The 13774-nt window shown below is 37.3% G+C and overlaps 1 protein-coding gene across 2 annotated transcripts in view; it reads right to left on the bottom strand.

Annotated features, from left to right (window-relative positions):
- Nucleotides 1–4142, bottom strand: part of LOC116166878 (lachesin-like) — a 153412-nt gene extending 149270 nt beyond the window's left edge. Inside the window, exons 1-2 of one of the 2 annotated variants that reach the window (XM_031482068.1) lie at nt 3949–4142; nt 3806–3895 (exon numbers count right to left, since the gene is read on the bottom strand). In XM_031482068.1, coding sequence (XP_031337928.1) covers nt 3806–3895; nt 3949–4128 — 270 coding nt within the window. In that variant the 5' untranslated portion in view covers nt 4129–4142. The remainder of the gene's footprint in view (nt 1–3805; nt 3896–3948) is intronic. The other variant, XM_031482069.1, reaches the window with a different exon arrangement.
- Between the last annotated feature and the right edge of the window lie 9632 nt (nt 4143–13774).

The raw sequence follows: 13774 nt of genomic DNA, 5'->3' as shown, positions 1-13774 counted from the left end.
TCGTTCAAATTGCTCCATAAATAAGACAGTTGCGCTCTCCGCATGCGCAATACGAGTTTTGAAAAGCGCATTTCATTTGTTTTTGTTAGGACCCACAGAGTTGTACTCGTATATAGTAAATAGAGGAGCTTAACACAGGACCTGCGCGTTGCAAAATTAACTCCAACTACAGTGCTCACATACTTATATAGTTTTAACGGCCAAGGCGTTGTGGCGCATTCGCGGTGCGTTTTGCTCGCACCTACGTTGTTTATTGGTCACTATATCTTCATCCGGTTAGTGCGCACACTCGTCAACGGACTGCGCAAGATCAAATTGGAGTGAATTTTATGCAACAACACTGTCTCTCTATTTATTACATACAACTCNAAATGAATGCGCTCGTTATGCGCTCATATGTGCCACCGATAATAACTCTTGCGCCATTATCGTTTTTTAGAAATCCGAAAAAACATTTGGGGGGGGGCCAAGTGAACGTAGCCCCCCCCCCCCCCCGTACGTATTTTGTCCCTTGTAACTAAGTCACCTGATACATTTGGTTATGCGCTCAATTGCGCCACTTGAATTAAAGCTAGCGCCATTACGGTTAAGCCATAAAAAATTTATGACACTTCTTCTTCTTCTGCCACTATTACACGAACAACAATTTATTCTTCACTTAACATAACTTAGTTACTGTAGAAAGGTTAGGAGGAGACCCACTATACATTTGAAAATATCCATGCCCAAACCCGGATTCGAACAAAGTACCGCAGTCAAGCTTCAACTCAACTGCGCCACACTTTCTCTTTATTCACATTGTGTGGTTTCACGTGAAAGGTGCCGTGCGATTTCGCGAACAAAAATGACGAAGAGTTATGTATTAACCCTGTCAGCTTGTACCGGTCATATTATACACCACGCAAATTGTAGTTTTAACAAAAGGAAAGTGTTAATGGAGCTTTATTTGCCAAGTGGGTGAAAATCGTATTTCGGCAATTTCCGGCAATAGTTGAGGTTAGAAACAAAAATGTTCAATGGAAAAGTTGCAGACCTTGAAAAAATTACAACTTTTCTCCAGTCACACATAACCTCAAAATAACAGGAAATTTCGGAACGCCATTTTTTTTATTTTTCCTTTTCGCAAAAATTGTTTTATTTCGAGACTTGGTGAAAGTATATTTTTTTGTATTTTAAATAAAAAATGTCCGAGATATTTGTTTTTTCCGGTAAAACTTTTTTTGTCAAACGAAAATTGTCCCCTTCTATTTGGCAAACTCCTACTCCAAAATCGACAGTGATCGACTGAGATCTCAAACCAGCGGACGAACGGACAGAATTAGTAAACTTTAGTATTTTTCATTAAAAAGGTGCTAAAAATATACGTAAAAATGAGTACCACTCGTTTTTTCCTTAGCCATTGCTTCAGTATAGAGAGCATTATAAAGGGATCCTAATACCTATCAATAGACGACGATTTTAAGAAGACTTCATTATGGTAATGAAGAATTTTCCATACAAAATTGTGAGTAAACGAGTCTGGTGGTGCAAACTATAACCCTCTACAATAACGTTCGCAATAAATTGTTTTTTTATCAATCCTTTTTTCAACAAGACAGGATGAGAGTAACGTTTTGCAAAAAATGTTAATAAATTCTTATGCAAGGATGCCTAGATCGAGGGGGTAAAAAGGAGATCTTGTAAAAATAAGGAATTCACACTATGAGGGTTAATGAAGAGGAGGAAGTTAATTCAAATACTAGTCGAATGATAAAGGATGTACTGTTGGAAACACAATTGCCTTCAATGGAATTGTCTCGTCATTTGTGCAACATGTAACCTACATCTGAAGGTGTACCACATATATTTTTGTATACTGATGACCTCCTGTCTTCCCCCATAATTTATTTTTAGATATGCTGTTTTGTCTAGTAGGACGTTTTTGTTTGCTATCTTCAAACCAAAAGATGTTGCACTTATACCTACATAAGTAGGACAAAATGCCAAAAATGTTGACGATGGTATTTGAAGTCTATTTAATGTGAAAATGACAAATCCAAAATTAGTCATCTTATAGCGTAGTGCATTTTCCAGGAATTGATCAGTACTTCCCTAAAAGTCATGTAACGGACTATTTGTACAAAGGATAATAATTTAAGGCGTAAATATTCTTATAAATAAGAAACTTAGCATTGTGCAGTCTATGCATGCGCACACCTGATGTTTAAAATATGCGATATGTTTGTCGGTACTAGAAAAACCTTTGGTTAAAACATAAACAAAATATTTCTATAAATAAGAACCGTGACATTGCGCAGCTCGTTGCGCAGTCCACGCATGCGCACCTAAATGGTCACGATTTTTCTTGATTGAGGTGCCAGAGCTATTATAAGCTACAGAATGCAAAAAGAACGAACTGAATATCTTGAGATCAATCAATTTTCTGTATGACAACATAAAATATGCATATGGTTGATATACAAAAAATGGAGACATTCGTTCCATATTTAGAAGATTTATGAAATCTAGCAGATCTACAATAACCTGTTCAATGTTTCGTCTTTAAGATTTACTTTTGCACGATACGATCTCCCCGTGTAATGCAACAGGCACCGTGCATCCTGACAGCACACGGCATGCTATACATTTCATAAATTTTCTAAATATTGAATAACGAATTGCTCTATTTTTTTGTATACCGACAATATGCATATTTCATGTTCTCGTACAACAAATTGATTGCTCTTTTCAAATATCGTAAAAAAATAAAAATTGCATCGACTTCCGGTTACCGAAAATCAAAGAACCGAAAAATGTCATTTTCCAAAATGCGCTGGCGTTCATTTATATTCCAAAGATATCAAAACATAATTTTCACAAACCTTTAGTGATTTTGGCTCAGCTTTTTGAGAGCTAAATCAACATTTTCATCACTTGTGAGTTTCGAGTAGTAAATCACATCAACTTCCTTACGCCATATTCAAAATTGACGTTTGTAAACAAAAATTTTTCTTGTCTAAACAACAACAAAGATTATTATTATTCCCCATCCAACATCGCAAGACAACACTTTCCTTAATCCTTAAAGAATGTTTTAAAAAGTGAGAAATGACGTTGACTTGTCTTAGATCGACTGAAAAATCTAGTTTTTGATTATATTAAAAGGTACAGTGGACAAACTGCCAAAAACTATAGCAAATATGGGAGCTGCCCCTAACATTTATAAAGAATCGGCATGTTTTGGATCAACCGAAAAATAAATATTGCTGAAAAATTATAGCCTGAAGATCTGAGTAACAAAAATCTTGCCTCTAAAATTCATAGAGAAGACTTTTTCGTAAAATTATAATCTGAAACTCTTCTTCTGAAGCGGCCGAAAGCAAAACACAAACGTGCACTCACCTACTAGCAAAGAAATGTCGTATGTGCATTTTTCTTCCAAGAATAAGCAATAAGTTTACAGCAAATCCTTTCTGAAATGACAATGACAGTAATTGGCGTTACTTAACTTCGTTACTACATAAGAAAATGTAAACCGGCGTAATAAAATCCAGCAACAAATTTTTGTCAATTTTGACATCTAAAAGTGTACGTGTTGCAAGGTATGATCGAGAGGATAATTCCACGTTCGAACGGTTGCACGGATATGCAAATTCAGAATTCCATTCGACCTGACGCAGGATAGTTTCTAAGCGTCGTCGTAGACTAAAACTGCCAGCAAACCCCAATTTCTCTGTGCTTTATATAATTGAGTGCTGGGGCGATAAATTTATAAATTTGTTAATTGCGCATATACATATACGGTTAAAAAAAGTCACGCACTCACCCAAGACCAGGACTCGACCATGTTCTGCAAATTTTCTTTCACTGCGTTGGAGAATTCGTCAACTGCGACGACCTGGTTATTCAAATTCTTCTAAAACGAAGTAGTTAATAAATTTCGGAATATGGGAAATTGATAAAACTCACGAGACGCTTCTCATAAAGCATCCCCTGTAGTAATCGTGTAGTGTTGTCGAGAAACTGTTTCTGCAGCTTCTCAAAGTTCTTGGAGGAACGAGTTTCGCGCGCGATGTCACTGTCATCTACTTGAATTGAGCTATTTATCTCAATCAAAAGCACCGCCAACAGTAGCGCACGTACGGACATGATTAACCACACCGTCAGACTGGTCGCTGTAATACAAATGAAAGTAAAATAGATCGTCGTCAATGTAATATCGAGTAACGGAAACCCTGTTTACTCGAGCATTCCCTGTTATTATATGAAAAAGTGAGTATTTAGTAAATAAATTACGAGTTCGCGAGGACTTTCCATTTAAGTAGTATAATTAAAGAGAGACAAATCAGTTCCCATTCGTACTCTCTATTCCTGACTTATTTGTGACAGTGCAATTATTTTAAAATGTCACATTTCATTTCTTGATCAAAAATTGTGTAATGGATTGTTACTGTCATTGCTATTTTTGTAACAATGTGATAAATTGCATAGAGCGTGCTCAACGAGCCTCGGGTAAAAGCGTGATTAGATTAAGTGTCACTTTAATATAAAATATTTTAGTTACAGGAATATGTCTTCATTCTTTGCCCCGTACCTAAATATTTGGGGCTGCAAGCGACAACTTTTCTCTATACGATTTCTTGACAAAGTCCTTTAATATTTTCCTTGTCACAGTTATTGGCGAAATATTACATTATACTCAATAATGTCGGATACAAATCACTTACAGTAGTTTCGTAAATTTTAGGGACTAACAATAAAGGAAATGGTGTTCATAATCTAAGCTTGGCGGTCAGCATCAATGTTTCCACGCGATGTATCTCGGGCCGAGGTTGTTGGATTAGAGATTGCAACGAGAAGAGCTTCGAACTGTGCCTTTAGCGTCTAATCTCCGAGGTAGAGTCGCGAACTCTAGAGCGTTTAGATAATTTCATACAAGCAAACTCCCGTAGAGGGTAACAAATATAAACTTGGGTCCGTGTAACTGCTTCGCCCTGAAAATAACGCCTATTGTCTCTCTAATAATTGCGAAATTGATTTAAGCTTTGTTTCAGACATACCTTTAAAGTTATTTTTTAGTAAATACATGACGCAAGGATACCAAACAATGGATGTCTTACCAGAACATGACATTCCGCGCAGTGTGGCATTTAGTAACTATGCCTCAACTTCGGGATGAAAAGCATTCCATACCGACCACATGCTTCTGAATAAACATACGGCCAAAGGCAAAACACTGCTATAGTGCCTGTTATATTTACGAAATTTACGTATATGCCTCCTATTTTAATTTATGAATAATTATGTGCAACATTACGAGTATTTTTGTCGGCTTCGTCTCGCGCCTAAATTTTCACTTACGAATTCAACGTAAAGTTAACAATTTTACTGCGGCAGTGAAAATGACAAAACTTCATTGCAGTTTCCTTTGACTGTAGTGAGTTTTTCTTGCGGGATTTTTTATGAAAAACTATCGTTGCGAAAATTATGTTGTCGTATTTTTTTCTGATAATACGCGCGTCATATTTGGCTTGAATGTGCCATGGAGTATTATACACATTTTTAAACAGTATTAGTTCTTGTGTACAGTACAGGTACGGTGACCATATAAAGGTATACGAAGGCAATTGATTCACTTTTAAGTGGGATATATCTTAAGATCAAACGCAAGTTTGAATTCACTTCTTTTATGCTGATACATATAATTTTTAGCAGGTAACCAATGTTGAGGACCATTATTCTCAAGACGCGCAAAATGGCTGGTCCGTAAACGTGCGACATGCATATTCGTTATTGCTGCTATCGAGCAATAGGAATCCTTATTTGGAGGCAGGTATTTTCTTTGGTTAATATTAGAAAAGAATTACATATTTATAATTTCATTTTTCAAAAGGACAACCGGATCCTGACCAGCTACTTTCTTGCTAATTGTGTGTTTTCAGACTGTTTTTCTAGGTTAACGTGATAAATTGATGTCCCGGGTTATTACTAAGTTTAGTCTTTTTTCCGTATTTCGGGCGTCTTTGGTCAATGTCCCTTCTCACGTCGACAACCTTAGATAGCTACATTTTGCCTTTCAGATCAATTTTTTCAAGAAAGGCACTATTTTAATATTCTCAAATTTTCCTACGTCTAACATATCTTTCATTTCCATTTCCAGATGCAGTCGTTCTCGGACCATTTGATATCTCCCACATTTTACCAAAACCTGTCGCCCATTAAGCCGTGCACTACCTGAGGGGTGGCACACTACCAGAGGAAAAGGTATCTCCTGTTGTCGTATCGTGGCCACGGGCTTGCAAAGGATAAACGGTGCCGACATGACGTGTTCGATATACGTCAACCATGTCTATATACCATGCACGAACTCTGACAGCTCAGGATGGAGCGGGGGATCTAGGGTTAACCGCCCACTCCAGGAGAAGACAACCTCAGCAAATAACCTAAATACTAAGGGTCAGAATGCCGGACCGAGGGGATGCGTGGTCGAATAGAGGATCCGCAACCACCCGTCCCAACCTTGGAGCACCGGGCGCCACTCAGTATAAAGCCGCCTTACACGTATAAATATAAATTTAAAAAAATAAAAAGATTAAAAATCTTAAAAAATATAACAAAAATAATAAAATAAAAGGAGCAAGAATGGCCGCTAACCACATACATTTTTAAACACGCACGCCACTATTTTTACTGCCAGTCCTAAGCCTGGATGAACGGTGCAGGGAAGTAACTACATCAAATGACACCCATAGCCAAGGGAAGCGGCTCTAAAAAGGCAAAATCTGGAACCACAAAGGTTACTAGAACCTTATAGCGAAGCAGCTACACGCTTCAGAATGGCTTTTGTCCATGAACAACTGGAAGGGGTGACGGGGCGAATTAAAGTCTGGATCTTTGACAGAGTCGGCGCTTTGTCAATTGGGGCGGTTTCGCGCTGTTGGTCACATGCTGGAGTTACAACCAGAAACGTGTTGTAGATAGGAAGGAGGACCCTAAGGTACATATTTTGATGGTGCTAATGGGCCAAATTTCCTGGGACAAGATGGAGGCCACTTGCAAATATGGACTTCCGTGAACTTCACCAGAGTGACGTTCAAACTCCTCTCTAAGACGATGGTGGAGGAAGCAAAGGAAGTGGCAAGCATGGAGTGCGAGGAAGAACCACAACCAACTGTGTAAACCACCGCACTTCAGTAGGTAAGCATGGTTTTATTATTTCCCGTATGGTAAAGCGAGTTCAAATTAATCCGCATCACCGTAGGGCGCGACATCTGCCACCCTCTGCGCATACATGAGCAAACATCATATTGATGTAGCCCTTGTACAAGAACCTAAACAGGGCTAATACGAGGTCTGAGACTGAAAGGATAAAAAAGGTTCATTACTGAGTCAACGGAAATAAATCCCAGAGCATGCATCTTATCCAGAAGTAGCGTTAGGTAAATACTCTACCACTATGGGAATGGATGGAATCTTTCCTGCTCTACTACAACAACGCCTCGACCTGATAGACTCCAGACTATGTACGATCACCGACTAAAGTAAAGATAATCGGAAGCTTACTGCCACTTAGGCAATCAACCATACACTATCTAAGATGACAACGTTAAAGTGTAAGTTTTCCGGCGGGGATTCGTGTGGGATGTGCATTGTTGTCTTTGCTTCGGAGTTTCCTCGTCACTGCCTTGACATAAACGCTACAATAAGTATACTTACAACATTTGTTAATTTATACTCCCTCGGCATTTAAAATCCCATTTCCTTTTAATGAAAGGATCATAATATGAAGACACTAGTTATCTATCTAGTAATTAACAAGGTGTTTATTAACATTGTTATGGGCCGCACGCGTACCGCCTTCTTCCTTCTTAGCAGTTTCGTGTTGATATAAAGGGAGTAGTCGGTATATTGCAACAATTGGGAAAACCAATACGTAAAATTGAATTTGTCCAGAATAGAATGTTATGTTGCCAATTCTTGTAATTAGACCTGCTCTTGCGTTTATATCAAGGCAGTTACGAAGAAACACCGAAGCAAGGACGAAAATGCGCGGCGCCGTGCGGTCCATGCCACACAAATCCCCGCCGGAAAACTTACACTTCAACGTTGCCATTTTAGATAGCGTATGGATGTTTGCCTAAATGGCCGTAAGATTCCGATTATCATTACTTTAGTCGGTGGTCGTACGTTATTAGGGGCATGGTTTGTTCTCTGGGATATATACCTATGATGTGGAGGGAAGTAAAAGTCGTATTCATACCAAAACCTGGGCGTGACTCGTACGTGGACGGACTGCTGGGGCGGGCTATACCAAATGACATCCGGTAACTGATCTCTAATGATTAGATGCAGCTCATTTAAATGATGTTTTAAACCATTGCAATTTCATTGTGTAAATGTAAGAACAAATAACAAATAAGTCGTAATGTTCCTAGGGGGTCTATCAAGCTGACACCGAAAACGCTGACTTACCCTATACTTACCGTTGGCAACTCTGGAAAAAATCTACAAGCAGAAGCGCCTACCTTTCAAGTCGAAACGATAGACGTTTCGCGGTACTTTTGAATTTGGATGGCAGTCGGCACGATATGGGTGGCAAGAATGAACTCCTACGTTGTGTAATTGGTTCTTGTATGTGTTGGGACGTGAGACATAATCGGGAAGGGATTGAAATAAAAGACAGAACTTTTGTGGGTAAGAAATGACAAGAACAAATAAATGTATTACGCACACCACAAGACCATGCCAGGGAAACCCTCTACGGGACAAAAACCCCGGCATAGGCCACACAAATACATGAAACAAATCACCTACAGCAATAAAATGCAAGGGAAAATATACATAAATAAAACATCTCAAATTGTATTATTGTATTAATTGTATTATTATTGATGTAATCAGATAATCAAATCAAATGCAATTAAACGAGTTCATAAAAACAAAATACACAAGACATCATACATGCAGTGGAAAACATGATAAATCAATTCAATACAAAAACACATCAAAATTAATACCTGTACGATCAATTGAGCTAACACAACTCGTAAAATAATAAATAGCATGTACATAGGAAACATGTAAATGAGGCTATATTCCAGCCTTCCGTTAACATAAATTTATTTAACACGAAAAGTACATGTGAGAATGTCAATAGCAAGTATTCATGTGAAAATTGATTATCGTTCAAGCAGAACATATTTTAAACAGTGGAAATGTTAATAAGAGGGCCCCTACTCGCATTGCTAAGATGCTAAGAACTGCGATCCGCACGAGACCAGTAGGCAACAGATACTCGCACACACAAACATCGAAACATCAAATAAGAGAGCCCCCCTTCGTATAGCTAACGCACAAGAACTGCAGCGCCCCACGAATAAGAAAGTAACAATCAAACTGTATTACTAGTAGTAGTACTTCCCTCACATCGTACGTGAATACAGAAATAAAGACTAAATTAAACAAAATAATGGCATACTCATCTGTACAGGATAACAAACACGATTCGTCTAACGGTACTCAAAACAAAGACATGGATTACGCCATGATTCAGATATCGTAGTTTATGCAAAATCAGCAAAATGTAAATAATATCAAATTGTGGCAAGAAATTCAATTATTAATAGCTAGTACAAGAAAGAATAAAATGGTTAGTACCTGTAAATACACCTTCAAAACCCCACCACCAAAATAATGAAGAATAAAAAAACCCGATAAGGGTGATGCCTTCCATCGACCTCGTCGCCATCTTTTTCATTTTCCCCTAGCTTCATTACGAAAATCCCCTAGTATTCGGCATCTGCGCAAAACGGTCGATTGGTTATATACAGAGCTTATCATATTTTTGTTTCAGATGTACAGGTGTGTTGCCTAACCATAAGGATGGATTATCACAAAGGGCTCAGGGATCTTTTTTTCTAGGCGTCCATTCCCTTTCTTTTTTCAGAGCGTACAGCCATTAGCGTCACATCCTCAATGGAGGCAATACTTGATTCTGTTGATGGATTCCTTTCGAGATTCTTCATCCATCATTTTTACTGTGGTGTGGTATTAAGGAACTGTTACTACTTGGAGTAGAAGATTTATTAGACGGCAAGAGCTTTTTCTTCCCTTATTATTGTGTTTATTTCAGGTTCCTGAGTTGTGCTATTGTTGTTATTAAAACCCATCATTTCTTTTATCTCACTTTTTCTGTTATAGGCCAAACATCGTCTATATATTTGCAGTTTGGACATGTTTTTGGAGTCTCACAAGGTGTAGGGTCACTCGAACTTTTCCCACGAGAACTTATTTTTGGTTACTGCAATTAGAAGCTATATGTCCAAACCTATAACAATTAAACCACCGTAACAGAGCTGATATGTATGGTCTCACTCTTCCGTTTGGATCTGATTCTTTTCACTTCCGTGACAAATTCATGCCATGCGTAAGGCCTTCCTAAATTTCGTCTAAAGTTGAATTCAGAAAGTATCTACAGAAACACGACACCGCTGCATCTATTAGACGTGGGATGGGGCGTCATCTTTATTTCATATCTGCTTTTATCGTATATTCACTAGCTAAATTGGGCTCCTTATTTAAAATACACCATCAGTGATCCTGTGACCTAATTCTATGCCTTTAAACGCTATTAACGAAACATTACAATCAAATCGTAGCTTTATATCGGACTCTGGTGAAAATGAAAGTGACCAACAAGGACGAATATTAGAAAAAGGTTAAAAAAAACTGTTGTGTAATATTTTCAAAATCAATGCACAAAAATTGCTCAATTTTTGTAGAGAAAGAAGCACTAATGATGTCAAAAATCTTCAGTCATTTTAGCTGGGTTTCCAAGCCATAAACAATTCCTTGACACTCAATAATATTGCGAGCAATTCCCGATATTATTCAGGTCCTTCCAGCTTTGAAGAATTAGCGGATGGTGAATTAGGCTAGGTCCTTCAAGCCAACACCAAGGGCAGCAGAAGCCAAGGAGAAAGAAGCGCGAGCCCCAATAGGTACTATAGGAAAAGAAGTATCGCAAATACGGGAGTCCCCTGTAAGCTATAATTATTTACGACCCTTATAGATGATGATAACGGCAAGGAAAACAGCGGATAAGATATTTAATGATTTTGGGTAACAAATTGTGAGGGCAGTTGCACCACCACAAGCAAATTTCAACCCCTGTCAGCAATACAATAATTTGAATAAGACATTAAATGATTTTAGATATCGAAAATATACTGGCGAACTTAATTAACTTGTCCTTGACCGCATCTACGGCTCTTCTTTATGCGACAGAAACGCGATTACATAAACGATCACGTTAATTGTTTATTACTTCCTCTTAATTTCGCGATAATCCGTATTCTGTCTGACACGTTAGAATTAATTCACTTTTTGCTTTTAGTGCTCTATAAGTAAAACCAATAACTTGGACCACTTAATAACTATACCCTTGCCTAGGACCGAATGCATCCCAAAAAAATCTTCCCGTAAAGATCCTTACAATCCTTTCTTATCAACTACCACCTACATCTTTACTTCTTCATTTGTTTTCTTCATTTTAACACTACCAAATAAAAAACTAAGATAATAAATCAAATTCCACGTACTTCTCAAATCGGCCCTCTATATTCCGACACCCTGTAAACTGTCTATGATACGTAATGCCTAATGTACTCTATCCCAGCTCTATAAAATAAACCCAAATTTAGAGCTACCGTTACACAAGTCTACTTATCCGGCTGAAAATAGGACATACACGCCTAAGTTATGTATATCTGCTCGTTGGAGGTTTAGCCCTGAACTGTCCCGCCGTAACGGTTGACCACATTGTCCGAACATGCCCTGAAAACAGAAACAAAGCAAGTGAGAAGGATCTATATAGTTAAAGTATGGAAGAGATATTTGAAAAACGGAAAGCTAATAGCTTTAGCAGCTGAGCTGATACGGTATAACACTGTAGTGATGTTATTAATTATTATAAAATTAACTACCTATGTAATAAGCATGAGGTCAAACTCCAATCGAATGTTGACTTTACATTATTGCAATTTCCCGCATAGGTGATTGCCACCTAAGTGAATCAATTCTAATAAAGTATCCAAACTAAGAGGTTCTTTAATTGATACCTTTACAGGTATTACAACACACAAAAAGCAACGGCTACGGTATTCACATTTCTTATACAGGGTGTGAGTGACTAAAAACATTTTGAACGTAATAGAAAGTGCTGGTCTATCAAGAAATGCTCAAAAGCGTTTCGATCTAGCACAATTATATTTATAAATACAATGGTAGCACTTTCGTACATATTTTATCTGGCCTGTAATTAAATTGCGTTATAAATTAAAATGTAATAATATGTAAAATGTCTAACTGCAAGAAATTTTCGTAGCGAAACTAACACAATACCAGAAACTAATTTATACTATAAGTTTTGCATAATTTGATTTGAATTTATTGGGTGGAATGATAAGGGAAAACGCAAAGCACCCACTTTAACTTTACACCTAACCACCTCAACCTCGATAATGTTAAGTTTACGTGTCTGCTACAAGTATTTATACTTTGTCCGAATATTTATCAAAAACGATTCATTCACAATAATAAACTACTTTGTAACATGAGGAAACCTACCCTTCCACATCAACAAAGACATTTCGTTGTACAATTCCATTTTCATATTCACAGGCAATTATACGATTGTGCAATAACCAAACGGCCCCACGTCGGTAATTATTTAATTAATTATTTTATCTTGTAACTGTTGAATTAGGGTTGCATTATTTTGCTACGTTTGGGGATTTGTGATTAATTAATCGCTACACACAAAGAACGTGTACAGTTCGTAGTAATTGAAAATGCATAATACCTTTTATATTTCGTACAATCAAGCAACTTTTAATTAATGTAAAGGATATTTTAATTTTGAGCTTGTCGCTTGCTACTTTCTCTTGTTCTAAATTCGATGCACACACATGGCGTTGTCTCTAGACTGGTTACTTTGAGCTTTGTACTGGGGTAACCAATAACTTTGGGTCTGTAAGTAGAAAAATTGGGTCGACCTTAAAATGATAATCCTTCAATGCCGCGTGGTAAAGTAACCTCATTACTTGACAAAATCCGACTTCCTGTCGTTAACCCAACTTTACTGAGGCGAAAATAACATAATTACGAGAGAACAAACTTAATTGTTCAAAATAAGGTCTTCCGTTTCTCTTTATATTCTTCGTTATTGTCTTTCGCCTTTCGTAATATGTTTTAATGTGTTTGTAAATTTTTTATGTTCAAGCTGACTAAAAACATGCAATTTTTAACGTCGGATATTGTGCGAAGAACATCGCATAAACTTACTTTAAATTAAATGTGAAAGAATAGATCACATCGTAATGAAAATAAAATTGAAGTGTTAAGAGCTATATAGATATAGATTTTATTTTCGCAGTATTACAACGTAAAGGTAAAGCTAAAATTGGATACCTAACGTCATTAGTTTCCTCTCAACTCTATTACTGTAGATGACAGTTTTGTAGGCGAAATGCGTATCCTGGTTTTGGAAACGTCAATTTTTAGTGAATTTCCGTTTTTCTTTACTTGTCAACCAATATTTCGTGTCATTAATAAACACCGTCGTAATGTATTTACCCCTAATTGTACATTGCTCTTTTTCCCCTCTATTTAAGCTTTACGTTGGTGACAATAGCGATCTAATGCTATAACAATGCAAATCACCAACGTGCTTATATCTTGTCTCACTTAGGTAACGCTAATATCCCTTAAAATAGCAGTCCGAATTTCATCATTT

This window comes from Photinus pyralis, unplaced genomic scaffold, assembly GCF_008802855.1.
Source record: "Photinus pyralis isolate 1611_PpyrPB1 unplaced genomic scaffold, Ppyr1.3 Ppyr1.4_LG3b, whole genome shotgun sequence".
NCBI lineage: Eukaryota > Metazoa > Arthropoda > Insecta > Coleoptera > Lampyridae > Photinus > Photinus pyralis.
Note: the sequence above shows the minus strand (reverse complement) of the source record. Positions and strands in the feature narration are given on the sequence as shown.